We start from the raw sequence: 25,343 nt of genomic DNA, 5'->3' as shown, positions 1-25,343 counted from the left end.
TTGCGAGCTCTCCGTACTGCCGGTTGTGTTAGCTGCGCTCCTACAGAAGCGAGGTAGGGTGTGATGGCTTTGATTCCTGCTCTTCTTTTACTTCATGCCCGGGGGGTTCCTAGCCTTGGTGTCTGTTCTGGGAGACTGAGACCAGGCGGGCGCCCGGGAATCACGTTGTGGACCACCGCCTCAGGCTGGCGTGGGGGGTCTCCTCTGCGTCGCCATTGTGCAGCCCGCGAAGATGGCGGCTGCTGCAGTGGCACAGAAGTGCGCAGGCGCCAGGGGCTCGACCCCCCTCTTCAAGGATCAAGGGTAGTGGACTCGGTATTCATAGGTGTGTGTGTGTGTGTGTCTATTCATTTATTTATTTATTTGATACTGGGGATCGAACTCAGGACCTTAGGCTTGCGAGACAGGTGGCGGCACCACTGAGCTAAATCCCAGGCTTGGGTCTGTGCATTTGTAATTGGCTAGTGCTCCATTCCCACCCTGCCCACTTGGGCAGTGTTAAGGATACTGCAGTTGCAGGGTGGGTGCCAGTTCCTGCCCCGAGTGGTTTAGGGGTTTAGCGTGCAGGAGTGGCTGGATGGCAGGCCACCTCGGCCTGTGGTATAGTAGAGTACGCACGGCTTGCGTAGGAGTGGTGGCAGACATTCCCTGCACCTGAGCATGGACAGCGGATGCTGTTTACCTCCTTCCCCACTGTTTCTTACCGAAGAGGAGGGAAGGAGACACTTCGGTGCAGGCTCTACCTGTCTGTCCTAGCTGCAACCCACTTCCCACATTGCTCTCCCTGAGGACAGGAACCTAAAGAGAACGAGGCCAGGGATGTGGCTGCCTCTGCCTGCAGAGCATGCGGAGTGCCCTCTGCACGCTTTGTTTGTATCCTGGGGATTGAACGCAGGACCTTGCATTTGAGAGGCGGGCGAGACAGGTGGTGGCACCACTGAGCTAAATTCCTGGCCCTCCGTTGTAGATGTTTTGTGTTTTGTTTTCCTTGTGTTTTTGTACCGGGGATCTCGCTCCGGACCTTGCCCTTGCTAGGCAGGCGGAGGATCCACTTGAGCTGAATCTCTGGCCCGGTCGTAGATGTTATAAAGCTGTATCCAAAGCTGCTTTTCATTTTGGAATTCAACTCTTTCGCAGGGGGCGGGTACTGGGGGTCAAACATGGGACCTTGCACTTGCAAGACAGGTGGCAGAACCACTGACCTAAATCTCCGGCCCCCAAATGTATTTTTATCCTCTACCTGTGCCGGGGAAACATCTTCTAATAAACGTGTGTGTCATCCTTGTCATCTGGGCACGTGTTGCAAGCTAAAACACATGGTCTGTTCTCCACACTTGGTAGCATAGGGCAGCCATCTTTTACTTAACTGTTCTGGAGCAGAAACTGCAGTTTACTCCTTTGGGACTAAAACCAAAATCATAACAACCCCCCTACTCAGTTACTAGAATGTTGCTTTAAAGAGTTGTAACCTACCTATAAATACTAATTATAGTCAATTTGTTTTTGCCAGAATTCCCCAGTGTTCCAGGTTTCTTCTCACATGTTAAAACTAAGAAGAAAGAGGGCCGGGGACTTAGCTCAGATGTTCTGGCACCTGCCTTGCAAGCACAAGGACCTGAGTTCAATACCCAGTACCAAAAATAAATAAATAAATAAAAATAAGAAGTGAAAATGGCGGGGAGCTAATATAAAAGGGAAGATGCTGCAAGTAGGATGGGGCTTAAAAAGGTTGTTAGGATAGATAATATCAATAAGTTATACATAGGTACAAATGCCACAATGAAACCCATTATTTTCTACAGATTGTATGTGCAAATATTTAAATAAAAACGAAGTTATCTTGTATGGATAACTTGGGACATGTATGTGCTTGCCTCTTTGAAATGCTAGAAAAATGTATCATTTGGGAAGTTTATCTTAGCAAGTTACTGTTGAATGTTAGAGTGTAGTAAAGTTGTCTATACTTTGTACCCCTTATCCCTTTTACCTTGAATTTTTCTGTATTTCTATTTGATTCAATTCAAATTTATTATTTTTATTTGTTGTAAGATATAATAAAACCTTAAAATGGGAAAATTAACACCAGTTCTTTGAAAAAAAATTTTTTGTGGCATTCTGGGAATTAAAAGTTCTCATGGCCTTGTGCATAATAGGTTAATGCTCCTCCACTGCAGCTACATTATCAGCCTTGATTTAATTAATCTTTAGAGGCAAATAAAACTTTTTCCAAGGTGATATATCAAGTAGAACACAGGGCTGGGATTTAGCTCAGTGGTTCTGGTGCCTTCCTCACAATTGCAAGGGCCCAAGTTCGATCCCAGTACAAAAAAAAAGTAGAACATACGACTTTTATGGAATTATCATAATTCCATATGCATATTGTTCAAAAGAAACCTGCTAGTTAATAGTGAACATCATTTCATGAACTACTAGTACCCAAAGCCAAGGCCAAAGGCCTTAGAACAGGATAGTAAAGGTTTAGGAAGCCAGTTCTAAGGGAAAGTCCAAGTATTTCTTCCATGTTGCTAACCCTGGATAGTAATTCCTCCCTGTAATGTATTTTTTAGAGATCTCTAACAGATAGGCCCAAGCAGAAACTTTTGACATTATTTGTTACAAGGATTTTTTTCAAATGTAATACAGCTAGGGTTCTAGAAATAAGATTATTCTGACTAAGGATTGGTCCATAAATATAATGGTGAATGTTTTTAAGAAAGACATAATAGCAGGGACACACAAGGGGGCAGACCAAGAGAAGAAGACTTTATGCCCAAATTGCAAAGGAACCACCCAAGTCCAATTTCTTCAGTTGCTTGTAATTTAGATGTATATTTCAAATCAGGGATAGTAACTCATGATCTTCTCAAGAAGAGGAGGAAGTCAAAGGGCAGTTGACTCGGAGTTGTATGTAAGATCTAAGGAGCCAATCAGACCTCTGCAATCCAAATACCATTTTCTTTTTCCTGTTTTTATTTATTTATTTATTTTGGTTTTTTGAGACGGGGTCTCACTATGTAGTTGAGACTGACCCGGAACTTACTATGTAGCCCAGGCAGCGATCCTCCTGCCTCAGCCTCCCGAGTGCTGGGATTACTGGGATTATAGGTGTGCACCACCACGCCTGGCTTTTTTCTGTTTTTATATGTTTCATTTGTTTATTTATTTTGTATTAGTACCTGTTAGATTATGTGTCTAAGATGAGAAACCCAGAATGTAAGTACAGATTTAAAAAACAAGATGTTAGGAAGTAGGGAGCTATTTTTCAAGTGGTAAGAGGAACAAAATGGGAATTGGAGGCTGTGGGGAAAAAGGAGAGGGAAAAGGGTGAATAAAAGAATTGAAGCAAAAGTAGAAATAGCTTTTGCAAATACAAATGGAAACCAGAGTTGGAGGGAGCAGGGACCAATGGGACCGGAAGGGGGTAAAAAGAATTAAGATGCATTATCCACATGTACAGTCCCCACAAAGACTACTACTTTTTATTGTTTTGGTTTTTTTAATTGAGTTTATTGGTACATTTTAGGGATACAGTACAGTTACATTCATTGTTGGGATCTTGTACCTTTACATGACAGGTCTTGGTTCTCATTTTTTCCCCTTTTCCCTGCCCTCCCTGTTTTGTTTTTTAATTAGAACTGTTTGCTGTACATAATGGTTACATTTATCACGGAGAGTTGGTGTAAGGACATACATTCTAGTTTTTATTTCCTGCTCCTTCCTCCCTTTTTGTCTATTTTATTTTATTTTAGTTTTCTCTGTTTTTCTTGCCCTTTTCTCTGGCTCCTTTTCGGCTCCTTTTGACTCTTGGTCCCTTTCCGTTTTCATCATGTTAACAATGCAGTTAGAACTCAGCCCGGTGTGCCGCATCATGGCGCATGCACAGAGGGCTCTGCTGTGTGGCCCAGCATCTTGTGCAGAGCCGGGCCGGCGATACCGGGCGTTGAGCTGAGGGGAGCAGGCCCCATCGTGATGGAGCGAGCCAGGTTTGTGTGTGCGCCGGTCATAACCTGAAAATTCACGTCTGTGCAGCCCACAGTTCACCGTGTAGGGCGGGTGTTGATGAAAGCGAACCTGGGCGTGATCTCTTTTGCAGAACGGGGTCTGCAGTCACGTGCCGCGGTGTTATTGCCGCATTGTTCCACATTCTGACTCACGTGGACCTTTGTCCTCCAGCCTGCGGTGGTTTCTGAGGGTGGGGGTGGGATTCCAGAATGCTGTGGATATGGGCGCAGGGCTTCCTTGGATTTGGGGATTTCAGGTTCAGGGGTCTCCAGGATAGGAAGTGGGGTCAGGATGGTGGGGTGCAGTCCTGCGTGGTTCATATATAGCTGGTCAGAGCAGTTTTGCACTGGAGGTAACGTTGGGCTGACTCTGGGGGTTCTGTGCCCCCAGATTGCTGACAGCATTGAGTGCTAAGTGCATGGATGGCCGCACCCTCCTCGTTGAGGTAACTTTGCAGGGTAGAATGACTGACCCGCGCACTGCTAGTTAGTTCGCTTACTAAGTGCGCAGGTGCATAGACAGGTCCTCTGCCTCTGCCTGGGTGAAGCTTGTGGAGCCGGCCTGAGACCCTCGGGGTGGCAGGCTTTCCGTGCACCTCATCGGACAGCCTCTGCTGGTCCTCTTCCCCACTCTTCACTGCTGTTTCTCTGGGGAGGGGAGGAAAGGAGGTGCCATCATTCAGGCCCCACCTCACTGTCCAGGCTTCAGCTGGCTCCCCTCAGCAGGAGCAAAAGATGGAGCCTAATGAGAGAGAGGCGGGCGCTGCCCATCTCACCGTCACAGCATGGCAGGGCCTTGTGCCCTGATCTTCTGTTCTGGGGTGGATTTTGTTTTTTAATTAGAACTGTTTGCTGTACATAATGGTTACATTTATCACGGAGAGTTGGTGTAAGGACATACATTCTAGTTTTTATTTCCTGCTCCTTCCTCCCTTTTTGTCTATTTTATTTTATTTTAGTTTTCTCTGTTTTTCTTGCCCTTTTCTCTGGCTCCTTTTCGGCTCCTTTTGACTCTTGGTCCCTTTCCGTTTTCATCATGTTAACAATGCAGTTAGAACTCAGCCCGGTGTGCCGCATCATGGCGCATGCACAGAGGGCTCTGCTGTGTGGCCCAGCATCTTGTGCAGAGCCGGGCCGGCGATACCGGGCGTTGAGCTGAGGGGAGCAGGCCCCATCGTGATGGAGCGAGCCAGGTTTGTGTGTGCGCCGGTCATAACCTGAAAATTCACGTCTGTGCAGCCCACAGTTCACCGTGTAGGGCGGGTGTTGATGAAAGCGAACCTGGGCGTGATCTCTTTTGCAGAACGGGGTCTGCAGTCACGTGCCGCGGTGTTATTGCCGCATTGTTCCACATTCTGACTCACGTGGACCTTTGTCCTCCAGCCTGCGGTGGTTTCTGAGGGTGGGGGTGGGATTCCAGAATGCTGTGGATATGGGCGCAGGGCTTCCTTGGATTTGGGGATTTCAGGTTCAGGGGTCTCCAGGATAGGAAGTGGGGTCAGGATGGTGGGGTGCAGTCCTGCGTGGTTCATATATAGCTGGTCAGAGCAGTTTTGCACTGGAGGTAACGTTGGGCTGACTCTGGGGGTTCTGTGCCCCCAGATTGCTGACAGCATTGAGTGCTAAGTGCATGGATGGCCGCACCCTCCTCGTTGAGGTAACTTTGCAGGGTAGAATGACTGACCCGCGCACTGCTAGTTAGTTCGCTTACTAAGTGCGCAGGTGCATAGACAGGTCCTCTGCCTCTGCCTGGGTGAAGCTTGTGGAGCCGGCCTGAGACCCTCGGGGTGGCAGGCTTTCCGTGCACCTCATCGGACAGCCTCTGCTGGTCCTCTTCCCCACTCTTCACTGCTGTTTCTCTGGGGAGGGGAGGAAAGGAGGTGCCATCATTCAGGCCCCACCTCACTGTCCAGGCTTCAGCTGGCTCCCCTCAGCAGGAGCAAAAGATGGAGCCTAATGAGAGAGAGGCGGGCGCTGCCCATCTCACCGTCACAGCATGGCAGGGCCTTGTGCCCTGATCTTCTGTTCTGGGGTGGTTCTGTTTCCTTTTTTTTTTTTAAAAAAACGCAGTACCACGGATCAAACTGAAAACCTTGAACTTGCCAAGCAGGTGAGATGCCACTGAGCTACATTCCCGACCCTGTTCTGGGGTTAGTGTGGCGGATGTCATAGGTTTGGTTAAAGGTCGGTGATGAGAGATTATGTATATTAACGCATCATTTTTACTTTACCTCCCCTCCCTCTGACTCCCAATTTCCTTGCCTGTCCTGAGGCCAAGAGAGCACAGTGTGTAGAGCAAGCAGCTTACCTGGAACAGCATGGAGGGCCACTTTGGGTAATTTTTGTAGTTGGAGCTGAGGTAAAAATGGACAAGAAAGAATAATTAATCAACTTTGTTTTTTTTTCTTTTAATCCATTTTTGTCCTCATATACCTGGTTGTCCTGAGTTGCAATGAAAAAATGTAATTCAAGAAAGGTGGTAAAGCCTTTTTTTTTTCAGCTTTAATTGAGTTTATTGGTACATTTTAGGGATACAGTACAGTTACATTCATTGTTGGGATCATGTACCTCTACATGACAAAGTCTTGGTTCTCATTTTTCCCCTTACCTCTGCCCTCCCTTCACCCCCTCCTCCCCTCCCCATCTACAAACACTTTATTTTCATCTTTTGATTCTCTCACATTTTTTTCTTTTCCCTTTTTACTCTTCCCCTACCCATCCCACCTTCCCTACACCTTTAGCTCCTTTCTTCCCATTTCTAAATGTCAATAATCTTATTAGAATCTTATGCATTGTTGCAGATTATTCACACCAGGGAAACTATTCAGTATTTACACATGTGTGACTTATTTATTTCACTTAGGAGTATACAGCCCATTTGCCCATCCGTTGGAAACTGGATAAAGATGTGGGTTTTCTATAAAATGGAATATTACTCAGCCATAAAGAACGAGAAAATAGATTCATTCATAGGAAAATGGATACATATTGAAGCTTTTTTTAATGGAGTAGTTTTTTAAAAATTGTTTTGTATCATTGGCCTTATTCAAAATCATTCTGTTCTCCGTCAGCCTACCAATTTTCAGTAGTTTCAAAAATTGCAAATCAGGGCCAGGGATTTAGCTCAGTGGTTCTGCTGCTGCCTCACAAACAAGGACCCGAGTTCAATCCCTGGTACCCCCCCACAAATTGCAAAATGCCAGCATTCTTTTTTTGGGCAGCACTGGGGTTTGGTTAAACCCCTTTGATATTCATCCTTAGCTTCCCACCTCTTTGGTGATACTAAGGATCAAACTCATGCCCTTGTGTCCCTGAAGGCTGCAGAAGGCAGGCAGTGGAACCACTAAGCAAAATCCCTGGCCCCTAGACCTTTTTGTTTTATTTTGAGTTTCCCTGGCTAGTTGGGAAATTGACATGTCCTGCTTCAGCCTCCCTAGTGGTTTTAATTATTTGCCAGTCCAAAGCTACCACTCTTGGCCAGGATTCTGGATTTTTTCATTTGATAATTATCATTTACCTGTTGTTTTTTTTCCAACTTGTGATATTATTGATTGCTTCAAATGTGTTTTGGTTTAATTTCTGTTCTTTTAATAATCTACAAAGTTTTTACACTATTCTGCCCTTTTATATTCAGTATGAATAGGCTAAGGATCCACTCTAATGGTAGGTAGATCCCTTCAGAAAGGCCTCCCTCATTCCATTTCAAGGCCTTATAAGTCTCTGGGTCTCTGTCCTGTGTAGTGAATAATTGGCTCACTACTTAGTCCTTTTCAAGATGGGGACTGTGAGCCACTTCTGTGATTTAGGATGAAGCTTAGTCCCTTTTGTTGCAAGACTTTGATAAAGGCCCTTAGTATGTCCTTTCTGAGTTGTTATTTCCAAATGATTTTACCAAAGACTCCCAACAAAGACTACATTCTGGAGTAAGGAAAAAGAGCTTAGCTTTAAAAATGTAATTAAGAGTTTTAACTTCATGAGTTTGTAGATGGTTCTTGCAGTTCCTCACATGGTGGCCATATAAATTAATTTGATTTGTTTGCCAGAGCAGCCATTTTGTGAGATGTTTTGCTGATCTCAACATGGAGGTATCTCCCCTGCCTTGCATGATTGTGAGTGACTGTTTAGTCTCTTGTTTTGTAAATCTAAACAAGCACTATTTGCACAAGAGACTTTTTATTAGGTATTTTTCGATTTAATTTTTTTTTGGTACCGGCGATTGAACTCAGGACATTGCGCTTTCAAGGCAGGCAGTAGAATTGCAATTTAATGTTTGTGTCCTATTATTACACTATAATTATTAAATTATGACCTAAAAATATTTTCCCAAACCAGCCTTGAAGTTAGCTTATTGGGCAGATTCTGATTGTTTGAAGTGTAAAGATCTAATATTTTAATTTTCCTTTGTTTTGATTGTGGATTCTTCTAATGCATTATATTTTAGCATAGTGGCAAACGGCTGTGATCCTACCACTCTGGAGGCTGAGGCACTAGTTTGAAGCCAGTTTAGGCTACATAATTTAAGGTCAGCCTGGAATACGTAGTGAGACTTTGTCTCTAAATAACTATTCATTTTATTTTGCATTTCTAACTATAACCTTTTAAGTAGTTTCATAAATTGGTGAAATCTTTTAAGAATATCTCTCCTTTTTTAATTCAGGGATCGCTTACACCTGAGAAGAACTACAGAGCAGCACGTGCCAGAGGTGGAAGTCCAAGTGAAACGTAGAAGGACGGCCTCCTTGAGCAACCAAGAGTGAGTACAATCTGGGTCCAGAAGCATTTCACACAGAATCCAGAATACTGAATTGAAGAGATTAAAATGCACCTAATTAATGGAAGAAGCACATATATGTAATAGAGAAGATTTATTTATTTCTTTCATTACTTTTTGAGACAGGGTCTCGCTGTATAGTTCAGGCTGGCCTTGAACTCAATATGAAGTCCAGGCCGGCCTCGAACTTGCAGCGATCCTCCTGCCTTTGCCTCCTAAGTGTTGAGATCACAGGCATGTGTCACCATGCCCAGCTCCAGAAGATTTATTAAAAGAATGAAATCATCTTTACATTTTCCTAATTTAACCTCTGATGTTAGTGTATTTCCTTTGTATATATGTATATAGTTGAGTTTTCACTATAAAATTCTGTATTCATCTTTAAATGTGTGAATATTGAAATTATTTCTGTTTTCTTCATGTTATTAAATTAGTTCGTGTTGTGAAATGTTCAGTGCATTGAAGGAATGTCACTTTATGTATTCTTGGCTCTGATGTTTAGATTTTTGTCTTTGGTTACTTCATTTGTCCAATTAAGAATATGAAATTTTTTATTTAGTAAATATACACCCAGGCTTACTCAAATACCTAAGTATGCATGCTTCATTTTAGGTGATGAGAAGGGAAGTAATGTTTAAACATTTTTTTTTATTTTGGTACTGGGGATCGAACTCGTGTCCTTGTACTTCTGAGGCAGGCGCTGGAACCACTGAGCCAATCCCCGACCCTGAACATCTTTAATAACCTGATGTATACTGGTATTGGGTACACATTAAATTTTTGACATTTTGTCATTGCCACTAAAAGTATGAAGGTATCAGCAAGATGGTATCTTTTCTGTCATATGCTTGTTTTATTATCTTATTGTTTTCAAATTTAAAGGTATTAATAGTGCATAAATACAGTCTCAAAAAGTGAGTCTGATGTTCGAGCCACCACCATTTTATATCCTCTACTTCCCCAGAGGTAATACTTAGGTATTTGGTCTCTAACTTTTCAGACCTTGTCTATATGCTGTATTTGCATACTTGCATAAGGGGAGAGAAAAGGAGAATATGGAATACACATGTGTAATATTTCAGTTACTGTTTGCTTGACACTGATTCTCATGTTGTTTTCTACCAGTACTCTGAGGACTCACTTCCATTTCAGTGCATATAAATGTGCTTTATGTTACAGATTTCAGAGTATGGATGGTAATTTAATTGTTAGCCTACTTGGTGATCAATTTTGTTTGCAGTTCTTGGCTATTAACAGCGAAAATAAGAACAGTAGTGCTAAACATACTGTATTAATACTAATTATTGCCTCAAAGCTACGGATGTTTATAAATTGTGGAAAGTGGTTAGCATCTTTTATTTAGTTACTTGCTCATTGTATGTGTGAAAATTTTTGAAGCTTTGCACATTTTAAAGTTAGTTTTGGCTGGGCGTGGTGGCGCACGCCTGTAACCCCAGCACTCAGGAGGCTGAGGCAGGAGGATCACCTTGAGTTCGAGACCATCCTGGGCTACATAGTGAGTTCCAGGTCAGTCTCAACTATATAGTTGAGACCCTGTCTCAAAAAACAAAACAAACAAACAAGCAACCCCCCCAAAAAAATAAAGTTAGTTTTGATGGTAAGATTTTTCCCTTTTTCCCTTTTTTAGTATTTAACACTTGTGAGTATGTTCTTTTATCATTTCATTTTGCAGATTTCTCTGGGAGCATTTTAAAAATATATGTGTTTATGTTTTGAGCTTATGGTTCATAAGCTCAAGAAATAACAATTTATCTTTTCTAATATGCTTATTCTTACTCATTTTATTTGATAAATATATTTCCTCTCCAGGATTTTGAAAAGTTTTGATTTTCAGTAGTTTTTGAAAGTGCCTCTTTTCCGGAAATAATTTAGAGAGCTCAGGGTAGACTTCTGGATGGGTGTCTGGCTCTGTCGGGGAGGGTCTTATTAGTGGGTGAAGGTCCATCTGGTTCTTTGTGCTTTGTTGTTGGTGACAGTAGAGCATCAGAGCAGGTTAATTGACAATGTCATCTTCATCTTGTTTTGTGATGAGGTAAGACTTCTTCAGGTGTCTTTTTGTCCAAATTAGTGGAAACCTTGTGATGATTTTGAAGAAGTGTTGTGGTAGGCAAATAGCACAATTTTCTCAGTTGTCTCTCATCAAAGTCAGTAGACACTGGAAATGTCTAGGCAGGAATGATTGGCCTTGCCATGGTTCATAAGCTCAAAATTTCAGGAGTGGGACAATTAAAAGTCATATTGGATGTGTTGAAGATTGAGCGAGTGTTGATTAGCATCTGTCCATTAATATCTGATCATCTGCCAAACCATAAGCGCTAGGAGTCATTTTCCCTGAAGAGCTTTTATGTGTGTTGGCCCTAAATAATTAAAATATTATCTTTTTCAAGAAACTCCAAGCAAAATTGATGAAAAAACTCAAGATGGCAACAAATTAAAGATTAATGGAAGTTCACTTTTCTTTCCACTCCTGAAATTGATGTTTTTTTTTTTTTTGTCTTCTATTACATTTGTCAACGTATCAGTTTTTTTGGGGGGTTGGACATTATCCTCCCTGTTCCTGGGTGAATTGAGTTTAAGAAAAATTGTGAAATGTGGTAGAGAGTCATCTTAATCTGTGTATACTTCTAAATGTCTCTCCATATTAATATCCTGTATTTTATGAATTCAATCCTGAGTAGGCTGCATTTTACTTCTCAGTGTTATTATAATCTTTTGGAGTCCAGGTTTAAATCAAAAGGTGATACTAGAATAGCAAATTTTCTTTCTTTCTTTTTTTTTTGGTAGTGGAGATTGAACTGGGACTATAAGCTTGTGAGGATAGGCAGTGGAACCACTGAGCTAAAGCCCTGATTGCCCTTTTTGTTTTTGTTTTTGTTTTTGTTTTTTGAGATAGGGTCTCACTATGTAGTTGAGACTGACCTGGAACTCACTATGTAGCCCAGGCTGGTTTTGAACTCACAGTGATCCTCCCGCCTCAGCCTCCTGAGTACTGGGATTACAGGCGTGTGCCACCATGCCCAGTTTCTGATTGCCTTTTAATAACAAAGAAAATGAAATTAAGAATAGCCAAATTAAGTTTATGATTTTGGCTGAGAATGTAGCTCACTGGTAGAGTAGTTACACTACTATGCTAGGTTTGGTTCCTACCATAACCCCTTCTAATTTTATATACATACAAACATATATATGTTTGGAATTAGAAAATTTAAATGTAAGTTCAGTATGATTCTAATGCTGGTTAGTTGGAGTTAGTTCAAACTTAACAGGTAAAGTACATATTTTTTCCTCAAGATTATCCTCACTTATATCAGCCAAAAGTCCTGTGGTTTCCAGGCCATACCACGTGTATACACAACTGGCTACAGAATCTGCTTCCTTCGATCTCTTCAGGTTTGATAAAGTGTTAAGGTGACACAGAACTCAAGAAAGAGTTCTTAATGATGTAAACCCCGATGAATATATGTATGAACATGTGTGCACACACATACACACATGTAGGGATCAAACCCAGGGCTTTGTGCATATTAGACTAGCGATATATCACTAAATAATACCCTGAGTCATAGTTTTTGTAAAGACTACAAGTCAACCTGGTTTGGCAAAGCTCTGTATATATGCAGGGGTTTTTTTGTTTGTTTCATTATGTACATAAAATCAAGTCATTTGCAATGTGATTAAATTCATCCTACATCTCCCTTTTCCTCCTAGGAGGTTAGGTTGAAATCTTCATCCTCTAACTTTGTGCTTGGTCTTTTGGGTTCTGACTAGCTCCTAACCTGACTACCCTCAGCACACACTTTTGTCTGACCTAAATTCCAATGAATGATTTATGTTGTTTAAAAGCAAGAATTCTGTCGTTGAACCAATATTGCACCCTAAGATTTATGTAGTTTGAAAACTCTTAGACATTCTGGACTTTTCGAGTTGTTTTAGGTAGTGACTTATAGAATCAATATGGATGGCTCTTAGTGACTTACAAAAAAATCATTTAGCAAATGTCATTCTACTGCATGGTAGAAACAATTGTTTCCATATAAGATAATGGAGCCAGGCATGGTGGCTCACACCTGTAATCCTAGCACTCGGCGTGGGGGGGCACTGAGGCAGGAGGATCACAGTGAGTTCGAGACCAGCCTGGGCTACCTAGTGAGTTCCGGGTTAGTCTCAACTACATAGTGAGACCCTGTCTCAAACAACAACAACAAGAAAAAAAAAACATAGGATAATGGGAATTTGAATGAGTATATATGGGTACCAATGGTGTTCCTACAGGGGTAACTAACTGCTCTTGGGTTTTTAGTTGGTTGAAGATAGCTGCAAGCCTGGTTTGGTGGCGAATGCTTTTAATCCCAGTATTCTGAGAGGCCAGGGCAGGAGATTTGTAAGTTCGAGCTCTGCTCAGACAAGTGCAAGGTCCCAAGTTCGGTCCCCAGTACAAAAATTTTTTTTAAAAAAGTGCTAGGGATATAGCTCTGTGCAAAGGCCCTGGGCTCAACCCCAGGATATCCCAGACTGGGTAAGTATCCACTAGTCATGTGCATGTTTCTCTGTGTAGAGACCTCTGGTTATTTATATAGGCAAATGTTTTGTCATTTATCAATGTTGTGCTTCTGTCACAGGTGTCAGTACGCAAGGCGTTCTCAGCAACAGCAAGCTCCTGTGGTGGATTTCCAAGCAGAACTGAGACAGGCGTTCTTAGCTGAGACCCCAAGAGGAGGTTAAAGAGTATTGGAACATTAAGGTAGCTGATTTCAACAAAAACATGTGAGAACTAATGCCAGAATGATCAGAAATCAATAGAATAAGAGTTCTGATCTTTACTTTTTTAATGTAGATTTTAGATACAAGGTCTCTATGTAGTCTAGGCTGGCTTTGAACTCACTGTGTAGCTTAAGCTGGTCCCAAATTGATGGTAGCTTTGCCTCAGCCTCCTGAGGGCTGGGATTATAGACATTTAGCACTACCCTTAGTAAGGTTTGCCTAATGCTTATTATCACAATATATGGGGACGTAGCTCATTGTTCTGCCACCAGTTTGCAAGTGCAAGGACCTGAGTTTGATCCCTGGTCCCCCCCGCAAAAATATGTATATATGTATTTTTTTTAAGTTTCAAGCACATCAGCTCAGTGAAACAAAACCAAAAGAGTGTTTGGGTGTATATACATTTAGGCCCAGTGCTATGGGAGGCTGATGCAGGAGACCAAAAATTAAGGCTCAGCCTGGTCAACTCAGCAGGACCTTGTATTAAAATAAGAAATACAGAAAAGGATTAGAGTTGTAACTCAGTATGAAGGGCCTGGCAATCCATTACCAGGGGAAAAACGAGACAAGTTTTCAAAGCTTCATACAGTAAGCACTTTATTTATTTATTTATTTGTGGTAGTGGGAATCAAACTCAGGACTTGGAACTTCTGAGACAGGTGGCAGAACCACTGACCTGAGTCCCCAGTCCATGCACTTTATTTATTTATTTATTTATTTATTTATTTATTTTTCCTCATTGAGTTTATAGTTACATTCATTATTGGGGTCTTGTACCTTTACATGACAGGTCTTGGTTCTCATTTTTCCCCTTGTCCCTGCCCTCGCTTCACCCCTTCCTCCCCTCGCCATTTACAAACACTTTATTTCCGTATTTTTCATTTTCTCATATTTTCCCTTTCCCATTTTCCCTATGCCTTTAGCCCTTTTCTTCCTATATCACATTGTCAATTAAACTATAATAGTAAATAAGATCCTGAGATCAAAAACATGCACTTTTTAAAAAAAATTTAATTTTATTGGTACATTTAAGGTATATAATGTAATGACATTCATTGGAAATTTACACCTTTACATAATACATCTTGGGTCTTATGTTTTCCCCATTCCCCTGCCCTTCCTACAATCCCTCCACCCCTCCTTATCTACAAAGACTTTGTTTCTGGTTTTTCATTTTCTTGTGTTCAGTGGTGTTGCCGCCAACCTCACAAGTGTAAGGTCCCAAGTTCAATCCTTGGTAACCCCCCCAAAAGAAAGTAAAAAAAAGAAAAAAGCACTTTAAATAACAGTGGAAGTATGATGAATGTCCCTGCCTGGACATTTATAACATGTCTGTATTACTTCTTGGTATCTCGTGTTAAAGGGACTGTATTTTATTTTGCAATGATTTTCATTTTTATATGAAAAGTTCTTCATTATACAATCATTGAATATCTTAGTGAATGTTTTGTAATTTTTGTGGGAGATCTCATCTTTTCTGTCCCTTTGCAAAGTATCTTAGTTGATAGTACCTTCAAAAGCTAATGTGCCTGTTAACTGTGTATTAGTTATTTTAGTTAATAATTCACTAGGCATAACAGGTACTATATATGCATATAACTTTTTTAACAGCATACTAGTAGATTAAATATTTCCCAGACTTATGTAACTGATTACTTCTTGTTTTGTCTTTTTTTCCCCACTTTTCTGTTTTCATCAATGTATTTATTCTTTGAATTAGTGTATATAATAGGGTCAGGGTGTAGCTCAGCGGCACAGCGTCTGGTCTGCCTAGTAAGTGTGAGGCCCTGAGTTTGATTCCTGGTACCCTCCCCAAAATAATTATGATATAACAAAGATAGTATCCAAATTTTTCTATGCACTATTGATTTAGGTAGTTTATACTTCATGTTGGTCACTCACTTTTTGCTTATTTTTTATTTTTCAGTTTTTTGAGATAGGGTCTCACTAGGTAGTTTAGGTTGGCCCAGAACTCATGGTGTGATCCTTTTGTCTCAGCTTCCCAAGTACTGGGATGCCTACCATGCCCAGCTAGGTAATAGTATTTTTAGAAAAATTATTCAGAAATGGATATTGATTTTATTTGTTGTTGTTTTGGGGATCAGACTGGGGACCTTCTGCTTGTAAGCCAGGCAGTGGCACCACTGAGCGAAAACCTGGGTGATTTTTATTTTATAACATTTCTTCTGGGGCTTTTTTCTATATGAAGAATGAATACCTTTATTTCTGGCATTTGGAACTAAGATCAAAGAAAGGCTTATGATTAATTTTCTTTATTTTTGAAATACTGCCCCTCAGTCTGAAGTAAGACTTTATGGCTGTCATTTTGAGGTTAAATCCCAGGAGATTGGCTTTCCATGAAATTCTCTTCTTAAATCATTTATACCAATCATCCTTTTAGTTGCTACATGGAATTGGTTGCAAACAGACAGTGGAATTTGGTCCCTGGTGCACAGCTGCTTTCCAAAATAAAGGCATTTTTCAGTGAAAAGCTGTGTGCATTTGGTGTTTTTACCTAGTGATTTTTTTTGGCCCTTCAGTTTACAAATTCTCATATAGTTCAAATATAACATTTAAATTTTACGTTATGATTTTCAAGTGGTGCTATCTAATTTTCTGATACTAGGCCCTATTTTATTCTACTCTGAATCTCTAGTTCTACCTAAATAACACTATCTTTAGGATTTCCTCAGGATGGGGTGGTAAAGTGTATGTCATCTACTACTTGTTTGGTGAATAACATTTATTGCAATATTAAACATGGGGGAATATATTTATATATACCATGGCTGCAGTGGTGCTATAATGTCAGTTTGAGTAGTGTGACAGGTACAACCTTAAAATATTTAATATCTCTCTACTCCCTCAAAGCATAATTTATTGACCTTTATTTTACGGAGCCAGTTGCAAAGAAAAAAGCCAAGGGAGGGCCAGGCATGGTGGCTCCTTCATGTAACACTAGCTTACTCAGAAGGCTGAGACAATTCAGAACAAAACACAAAATACAAATACAAAATAGAAAAGACTGAGGTTGTAGCTCAGTTTGAGTCTCTGGATTGAATACCCAGTACTAAGGTGAAAAAAGGGGGAAAGATTGGGCTAGTGAAGGAACTTGTTCTGCTAAAATTGGTGAGGAAGGGTACTAAAGTAGGGTGCTATGCTGCTCTGTGATTCTTGGAGTACAGAGTGGAAATGTGGATGAATTAGGGGGTTTATATTTGCTATACAGGTAGATGGGTATTAAGTATTGAGTTATATAACTTTTTAAGCATCACAGAAAGTGGTATTGGTTATCAAAAATATTAGACTTTTTAAATTTTTTTTTGAAATTTTTTGTTTTCTATCCCCATTGATTGATTTTTTTTTTTTACCTGGGGATCTGAACTCATGTTGTGCTTGCAAGACAGGCAGTGGACCCATTGAGCTAAATCCCTGGCCCTTGATTGATTTTTGTTTGTTTCTTTGCTTGTTTGTTTTTGGTACCAGGCATCAAATTTTGGGACCTTGTGCTTGCAAGGCAGGCAGCGGAACCACTGAGCTAAATCCCCAGCCTCCTTGATTGATTTTTTTAAAAAATAAATTTTATCCCATTTCCTCCCTTCTCTTATGCCCCCTCCCCTCCTCCCTATGTATAAAACCTTGGTTTCCATTTTTTCCTTTTACTCATTTTTTTGTTGTCCCTCTTCCCTTTGTGTTTATTTTTAAATTTTAGTTTTTTTCATTTTAAACTGAATGTTTATTGGTATACTTTAGATATACAGTACAGTTACATTCATCATTGGTATCTTGTACCTTTACAGGACATATCTTGGTTCTTAAATTTTAGTAGCTTTTTTTTTTGAGACAGGATCTCACTATGTAGTTGAGACTGGCCTGGAACTCACTATGTAGCTCAGGCTGGTCATGAACTCAGAGGGATCCTCCTGCCTCATCCTCCCAAGTGCTGGGATTACAGGCATGTGCCACCACGCCTGGCATTAGTTACTTTTTAAAAGGTTGACCTTGAACTGGTCATACAGGTCAGGCTGGCCACAGAACTTGTGGCAATCCTACCTTTGTCTCAGTTCTGGAATTACAGGTGTGTGCCACCATGCCTGGCCTCTGTGTTTATTGAATAAAATTTCACAGGAAAGCTGTTTTATGTGTGTGTGTGTGTGTGTGTGTGTTTGCTTGCTTGCCAGATAGACACTGCACCACTGAGCTACATCCCTGGCCTTTTTGTTCAAGCTTGTTTTGAACTCAACTGTTGTAGTCCAGGCTGGTTTGGAACTCAATGACAATCCTCCTGCCTCAACCTCCCCGAGTGCTGGGATTATAGGATTGCACCACCACACGTGGCTTCATGTTTGAATTTGTATTATTTTATGGATGAAAAATTTCCATTCAGTTGTATATTCTCCTTGATAACCTTTGCACATTTTCCTATAGTGGGTTACTCTGTGGTATCCTATAATTTCAAATTTTTGCACATTATTGTTGTTTTTTGAGATAGGATCTCACTTTGTAGCCCAGGTTGTCCCCCAACTCATGATGCTCCTTTCTCAGCCTGATGAGTGCTGGGATTACAGGTGTGCCAAGACTCCTGGGTATCAAATTTTAACAGATTTTAATGAACACTAAGAGCACACTCCATGATCTTTCATTTATTGCATGCTGTTTCATTTCTCTCATGTGCTTTGAATAAGAATGATCTTTTATTTTGACTTAAAGTAGCTTTTCATTTGAATGAAGTATAATCATTGGTAAGTTCATACTGTGTTAAAAATTGCAAACATTTGCTTTTGTGAGTAATGGCAGATTGTTCCTTTGTTTACGTGTCCTTGGTCTGAGAAGATATGCCATGACTGCCCATCCATCTGTGTGATGATGCTGCTCTTCCTGTCCTTTTCCTTATGAAACATTTCCTCCTCCTGTACTGTAGAGATAAATTCTACATGGTGATGTAGATAACAGCGGTTCAAAATTGTGTGCCAGATGTAGGAATGAGAGGTAACTGCTAAATTTCAAATCTCCTTGGGAAATCCCTTTTTACTATTCTAGGAGGTGAACCCATATTCCCAATTTCTGAATGAAATGTGTTTTTTTTCTATCCATATAAACTGTTTTGTGTATGTTGTAGTTACTTTCTCATTGCTAGGACAAAATACTTGACACTCAATTTAAAAGGAATGGTTTATTTTAGCCCACAGTTTGTAGAGGTTTCATTCCACAGTGGGCTGGCTCTAAGGCTGGGTGTCATGGCAGAGGGGCATCGCCGAGGAGAAACAGTTCATGGCAGGCAGGAAGCAGCAGCCATCAAGGGAAGAGGAGAGACATATAGATATAGATATATAGATATAGATATTTATATATATGTATATCTATATCTATGTATCTTTATCTATATATCTGTATATCTCCAGGCCACGCCTACAGTGACCCACCTCTTCCTACCAGACTTCATCTTCCAGCATCACATCCAGCTATAAAACCATCACTGGACTAATACAGTGTCACACATCCATGATCCAGTCATCTCCTGAAACCCTCCAGAAGTCATCTCCTGAAACCCTGCAGCAATGAGCATGAGGTTTTGGGGGGACATCTGATATAAACCCCATAACATTTTATATAATCAGTACCAGGTATAGTACATAATCATGTAGTCCAAGATACTGGGAGACTGAGGCCAGAGTTTTAGGCCAGCCTGGATTACATAGCAAGTCCATGTCTCAAAAGAAAATGAGGATCATAAGGAAACATCTTTTCTCCATTGTAGAACAATTTTGTTATGATCAGATAATACACAATTCTACCTACTTTGTTTTACTTAGTTGTGATGTTTATGTAGATTATAACCATTTGAATTTGATTTTCACATGCTGAAATGCTGTACACTACTTAAAACCTTCCTAACCCAAGAGCTGGCAGTACCTTGGAAGAGTGCTTTTCCTTGTAGTTTGTTCTCAGAACTGTGAAAAAAAATTGCCCAGCCATTTTACTTGTGTTTCTTAAATATTAAATAATAAATAGTGGTGAATAAGCACACTGGAAATCTTTATACTGGTATTATCAGGCATGTTAGTTTGATAAAACATTTTGCCTAGGTGTTGAGGTATATACCTGTAATCTCAGTGCTCAAGAGTCTGAGGCAGAAGGATGGCTGTGAATTTGAGGCCAGGCTGGACAACATAGTAAGTTCAAGGCCAGCCTGAACAGTGTAGGGAAACTGTGTCCAAAAAATGCTACTTTTGTTTTTAATCCCAAGTTCTGATGTAAAAGTAATACAGTTTAAGTTTGACATTGCAACGAGCAGGTGTAGACCTTGAATTGTATGGCTAGGTTTGTGTTAAGCTTATTCATAATGTGGTTGGTTCTTGCAGGAGAAAAGTTATCTAACATCATTTTCAGGTGCTTTAGGGGAAATAACAACATGCAGTTGTAAACATTTATATGGTTCAGCCAAGAAGTAAGAAGTTTCATCCAACTCAGGATAAATTGAGATATTGATGTTAAATGTTGGGATTGGAAAAAACAAAGCTTTTTTGGGGGTGAGTTTCATTATTCTAGGTTTGTAAAATGGAGATTAAGATAAAGGAATTCTAAAATTTGTTAGTCCTTTGGGTCAATATGGGAACATGGGAAGATGTATTTTAAAAATTTATTCTTTGTTGTGATTTTTTAAAAAAATACCATTTTAAATGGGAACGTGGGAAGATGTATTTTAAGAATTAATTTTTTATCATTTTTTTTAAAAGTACCATTTTAAATAGTAAGTTGCCATGCCATTATAACATGCTTTCCTCTGCAGACTCCACCTGCTGTCTGTGAAACTTGTGAACACCTTGCATTGTCTCTAGGAGAACCTGCATCATACCTTGTAGCTGTCCCTTAGTATTAAGGCATCTGAAATTTTATCGTTGACGCTGGATTTGGTGCAACAGCAATCATGGTAAGATGTGCATCACCACAGAGAGATGGACAGCTGCTTTAAAGGTCCAAAGAATAGGTGACTTGGAATGTTAAAAAGAAGTTAGGAATACAGAAAATGTGTACAGGTGGATGCTGGCTGCATATAGTAACAAGTAAAGATCAGTAATCTGCCAGTTGTGGTCCAAAAGTTTGGCAAATGTACCAAGAGATGTCTTATGCATTAGAAAATACAGAAACAGTTTTCAGAGCTAAGGGTGTAGCTTAATGGTAGAGAGCCTGCCTATCATTCTCAAGGCTCCAGGTTCCATCCACAGTGAAAACCAGAAAGAGTATATGGTCATGAGTATAGTTTTAAGAGACCATTCTGCAATCAGATGACTCTTTGTGTATGCTTGGGAATCACAAATCAAACTGGAAAATCAGTAGGTTTTGAGTTCATTAGAAGAAAGCAATCTGAGTAGATAGCAGTCATCATAACCACAGTTCTGTGATGCTGACATTGCATTCTCAAGGGCAAAAATTTCACAATTCCAAGGGGTAGAAGATTGAATATTGGTTATGAGAAATCTTATAGTGCTTTATGATTATCCAAAGGATCACATTTAATAGAGAAGCAGCACGACTTTGTATTAAAATCTCAGAACTGTGTGATCAGGATAAAATGTTAAGTGGTGCCTAAGTGGAACAAAAATGAAATAGAAGAGAAAGAAGATGCAAAAATAATGTATGGGTGTGATGGATCTGAGACACTCTGGAGAGCTACAGAATACCCTACATTGTTCTCCATTTCATTGACAACCCTGCAGGTTTGATTTGAGGTGGGAATGTGTCCAGAGTATGCAAGTCTTCTGTAGGAAAGTGATATTTAGGCAGAGATGGAGGAATCAAAATTGTATAAGGGAGCTCGGCTAGGGTGATGGATCTCTGTTTGTGAAAAAACTAATGAAAATTTGCCTTTGATTCTGAAGTAGGGGCATCTTGAGCCAAAACTTGTTCCAGTATGTTTAGTCAGTGTGGAAAAATGGTGGAGAAAAAGACTCAAGGGAGACTTATTTAGTTAAGGAAACTAAATTGTGTTGGTACAGACGGGGGTAAAGGAAAAGTTAAGAGCATTAGGCTCAGATGCACTGCTTGCTGCTTCCTTTCCTTTTTTTCCCTCCAGACTGTGGGCAAGAGCAGCAAGATGCTGCAGCACATTGACTATCGAATGCGATGCATCCTGCAAGATGGGAGGATCTTCATTGGGACATTTAAGGCTTTTGATAAGCATATGAATTTGATCCTCTGTGATTGTGATGAGTTCAGGAAGATCAAGTAAGGCCAGGTTGGGTGATGGGTGTTGAAGTCAGAGGCAGTGAGAAGCCAAGGCCAGAGCTGACCTTGTAAAGGGTGATTGAGGTTGATGGCAGGGTACCATGTGGCCAGTCTTTGTTAAGCATAAGTCACTGCATTTATTTTTAAATTTATTTACTTGTTTCTAGGGTTTTTTTGTTTATGTTTGTTTTTTTTTTTTAGACAGGGTCTCCCTGTGTAGTTCAGACTGGCCTTGAACTTACTGTGTAGATGAGGCTAGCTTTGAACTCCTGGCAGTCTACCTGTCTCAGCCTCCCAAGTGCTGGGATTAGAGGCCTGTGCCACCATACCTGGCTCTTGGTTTATTTTTCCCGTACCTCTACAGCCTTTTCAGTATTTCTTTACCACTGGGTTGTACACCAAATTGCAAAGTAGGCCCTTGCTGAGCTTGAATTTGAGTGTATCCTTCCTCAGGCTGTTCAGAGTACTAGGTTTACAGGCAAGCAAGCACCATCATGCTCAGAAGTCATTGCAGTTAAGTTACTTAATTTTGCAAAAACAGTTATAGTCTACAAGAAATAGAAGTGTACTATATGATCATAATAACCACTTCTAAACATTATTTGGTGTCTTCTGTGATGGTCTTTGTTTGTTTTGTTTTTGGTACCAGGAATAGAACTCAGGTCCTTGCACTTGTGAGGCAGGCAGCAGAACCACGGAGCTAAATCCACGGCCCTGGTGATGGTCTTTGAATCTTGATTGCGAGAGAATCATTCTGCATGGTGGAGGAGTTGGAATACATTTCACATTTATTGTCCTGCTTGTTTCTGTTTCCATTTATTACTATCAAGATTTATTACATGATTTTAACAAATTAACTTTTCCATTTTAACATGGAAAGTGACTCTTGAGTTTTTCCTGTCTTAAGTCATAGTCTTGGCATTGGCATACACAACAAGAGACTTTTATGTGATTTTTTTTTTTTTATGATCAAAACACATTGATGAGCCAGGGATTTAGCTCATTGGTTCCCCTGCCTGCCTTGCAAGCACAAGGACTCAAGTTTCATCCCTGTACCAAAAAAAAAAAAAAAAGTTAAATAGCTTTACTACTTATGCATATATTAACTGTATCTAAAGGTATTGAGGGTGGAGCAAATCTGAACTGTTTATCTAAATTGGTACTTGTGATGTGTGAGTAGTCTTGGGATTACTAAAATGTAGATCACTTAAAATTTGCTTTCGATCCATAGGCCAAAGAATGCAAAACAGCCAGAGCGTGAAGAAAAGCGGGTTTTGGGCCTGGTCTTGCTGCGTGGGGAGAACTTGGTATCCATGACTGTGGAAGGGCCACCACCTAAAGATGTAAGGAGGGGGCTGGACAGGATGGAAAGTTTTATTTTTCTTTGTGAATTTGTCTTTTGTTGTTAATTGATACATAAAGGGTAATACTTCAGTTTGTAGAAACATGGCATTATCTGAGATGCCTGAAACCAAGACACGACAGCCGCACAGTATATTTTAATTTTGTCAAGTAAAGTGTGCCCAGCACTTGATGACAGGTCATGATTATCTATACTTTCAGGATTGAAGACTATTTTGATGAATTAATTATATGTGCTATCTACAGTGTGTGTGACCTAGATTATGTTTGAAGTTGCTGATTGAGAGTATTTATCCTGACATTTTGAAAAGTATGTACATTTTAGGAATTTGAAGGGTACTTCTATGGTATGATTGATTGTTTCATTAGAATATGGCACTAAAATGGGATAGGTAGAATGGGAAGATAGTGGGTACAGCTGATTAAGAATCCCCAGAGCTTGGAAAATGAATTTGGTTTTAAGCTATAAACTTTTTTGTTTCAGACTGGCATTGCTCGGGTACCACTTGCTGGAGCTGCAGGAGGTCCTGGGGTTGGGAGGGCAGCTGGCAGAGGTGTACCAGCTGGTGTACCAATTCCCCAGGCTCCTGCTGGATTAGCAGGCCCTGTCCGAGGAGTTGGGGGTCCTTCCCAGCAGGTAAGAAACCAGGGGAGGATTTTTTTTGGCAGTGCTTGAGAGTGAACCCAGGGTCTTCATATGAACTACACTCCTAGCCCTTTTTATCTGGAGACTGAGTCTTGGTAATTAACTGAGTTGCTGAGGTTGGGCTCAAACTGATGATCCTGATACCTCAACCTCCCAGAATGTTAAGGTTACAGGTGTGTTTCATCACATCCAGATCAGGGGAGGATTTTTGATAAAGGGAAATGTGGTAGAAGCTCAGGACTGAGGAAATGTAAAAATGTAAGTATACATCTTAAACTATTAGAGCAGATAATATTCCTGAAGGAACTAATAGCCAAATAGGAAGGGAATACAACAAGCAAATTGAAGTGATCATTGAATAAGCAAAGGCACCTTGAGAAGCATAAGTCACCACTATGATGTTGCATATTAGAGAATATGGATAGAAATGAGAAAAGGTGAAAGAGCTTATTAGATATTAATATTCCAAGAAGTGGTTGGGCATAGATCACTAATAATGTGTATTTAGCATGCACATTCTCATGAATTTGTTCCCCAACAATGCAAAGATAAAATATGAGTAAAATAAAGTGCAGCATTGTACTAGTTAATTATTATTCATTAGGACATAACCATCATTTATTTTCTGTGCAAATTGAAGAGCACTTTACCTTCTACCGTCCTGCTGTCCTTGTCTTCTCAGGTAATGACTCCACAGGGAAGGGGTACTGTGGCAGCTGCTGCTGTTGCTGCAACTGCCAGCATTGCTGGAGCCCCAACCCAGTACCCACCAGGAAGGGGGACTCCGCCCCCTCCTGTAGGCAGAGCAACCCCACCTCCAGGTAAGGGATTTGTAAACAACTTCGGTTTGCAGTTTTGTGAAATAATACATTGTGATCTTGAGAGGAGGTGTCGTTTCATAATACTGTGAATAAGGCAATGAATTATGGCTCTGACTTAATGCCTCTTTAGAATTTGGAGTCCATACCAGGTAACTTTTATTTTAATGAAAGGCTGTTGGCTGTTTTGTATTGAGAATGACATAGAGTTAAGATTCAAGGAGAAATTACTTGACCCTCTCATTGATTGGTATTGGGTTTTTTTTAAGTACTGTTCTGGGCTGAATTCTAACAACTTCTCTAAACCAACACATGAGGGCTTTATTTTTGCCATTGTTTGATAGGCATTATGGCTCCTCCCCCTGGTATGAGACCACCAATGGGCCCGCCAATTGGGCTTCCTCCTACTCGAGGGACGCCAATAGGCATGCCTCCTCCAGGAATGAGACCCCCTCCACCAGGAATTAGAGGTAAGTAGGGCGAAAGGACTTAATTCAGAAGGTGAGCCAGGTCCTAGAAGATTATGCCTTTTATCTCTCATGGATTTTGTTTTTCTCCTTTTCAGGTCCACCTCCCCCAGGAATGCGTCCACCAAGACCCTAAGATACTATCGATCCATCTCAGTTAACTTTCCCCCCCTCAGTGCTTCTTGTGAAATTACAGATTGTGAGCTTTTTGTCCCCTCTTTCTGCATTAATAGTAGCTAATAATAAATGCATATAGCAAGTAAACTGTGA

At 40.5% G+C, this 25,343-nt stretch overlaps 2 protein-coding genes across 3 annotated transcripts in view; both read left to right on the top strand.

Moving 5' to 3' along the window:
* Snurf (SNRPN upstream reading frame) overlaps positions 1-19,147 on the top strand; it is a 19,779-nt gene extending 632 nt beyond the window's left edge. Inside the window, exons 2-4 of one of the 2 annotated variants that reach the window (XM_010612919.2) lie at positions 8,659-8,754; positions 13,413-13,534; positions 18,957-19,147. In XM_010612919.2, coding sequence (XP_010611221.1) covers positions 8,659-8,754; positions 13,413-13,515 — 199 coding nt within the window. In that variant the 3' untranslated portion in view covers positions 13,516-13,534; positions 18,957-19,147. Of the gene's footprint in view, positions 1-3,954; positions 3,984-8,658; positions 8,755-13,412; positions 13,535-18,956 lie in introns of those variants that run through there. The other variant, XM_010612922.2, reaches the window with a different exon arrangement.
* Positions 19,148-20,396: 1,249 nt separating this feature from the next.
* On the top strand, positions 20,397-25,343 carry Snrpn (small nuclear ribonucleoprotein polypeptide N). The gene is made up of 7 exons (XM_010612918.2): positions 20,397-20,485; positions 21,629-21,780; positions 23,012-23,123; positions 23,627-23,779; positions 24,471-24,609; positions 24,951-25,076; positions 25,172-25,343. The coding sequence occupies exons 1-7, from the start codon at positions 20,483-20,485 to the stop codon at positions 25,207-25,209; spliced, it is 723 nt and encodes a 240-aa protein (XP_010611220.1). The 5' UTR covers positions 20,397-20,482; the 3' UTR covers positions 25,210-25,343.

Source organism: Fukomys damarensis, unplaced genomic scaffold, assembly GCF_012274545.1.
Source record: "Fukomys damarensis isolate Sample0158 unplaced genomic scaffold, DMR_v1.0_HiC HiC_scaffold_7, whole genome shotgun sequence".
Classification (NCBI taxonomy): Eukaryota; Metazoa; Chordata; class Mammalia; order Rodentia; family Bathyergidae; genus Fukomys; species Fukomys damarensis.
The sequence above is the reverse complement of the archived record's forward strand: the minus strand, read 5'-3'. Positions and strand labels throughout refer to the sequence as shown.

Coding starts and splice junctions, on each gene's coding strand:
- Snrpn (XM_010612918.2), top strand. Junction 23,124..23,626: donor AAGGGCCACCACCTAAAGAT/GTAAGGAGGGGG, acceptor TTTTTGTTTCAG/ACTGGCATTGCTCGGGTACC. Junction 25,077..25,171: donor CCCTCCACCAGGAATTAGAG/GTAAGTAGGGCG, acceptor TCTCCTTTTCAG/GTCCACCTCCCCCAGGAATG.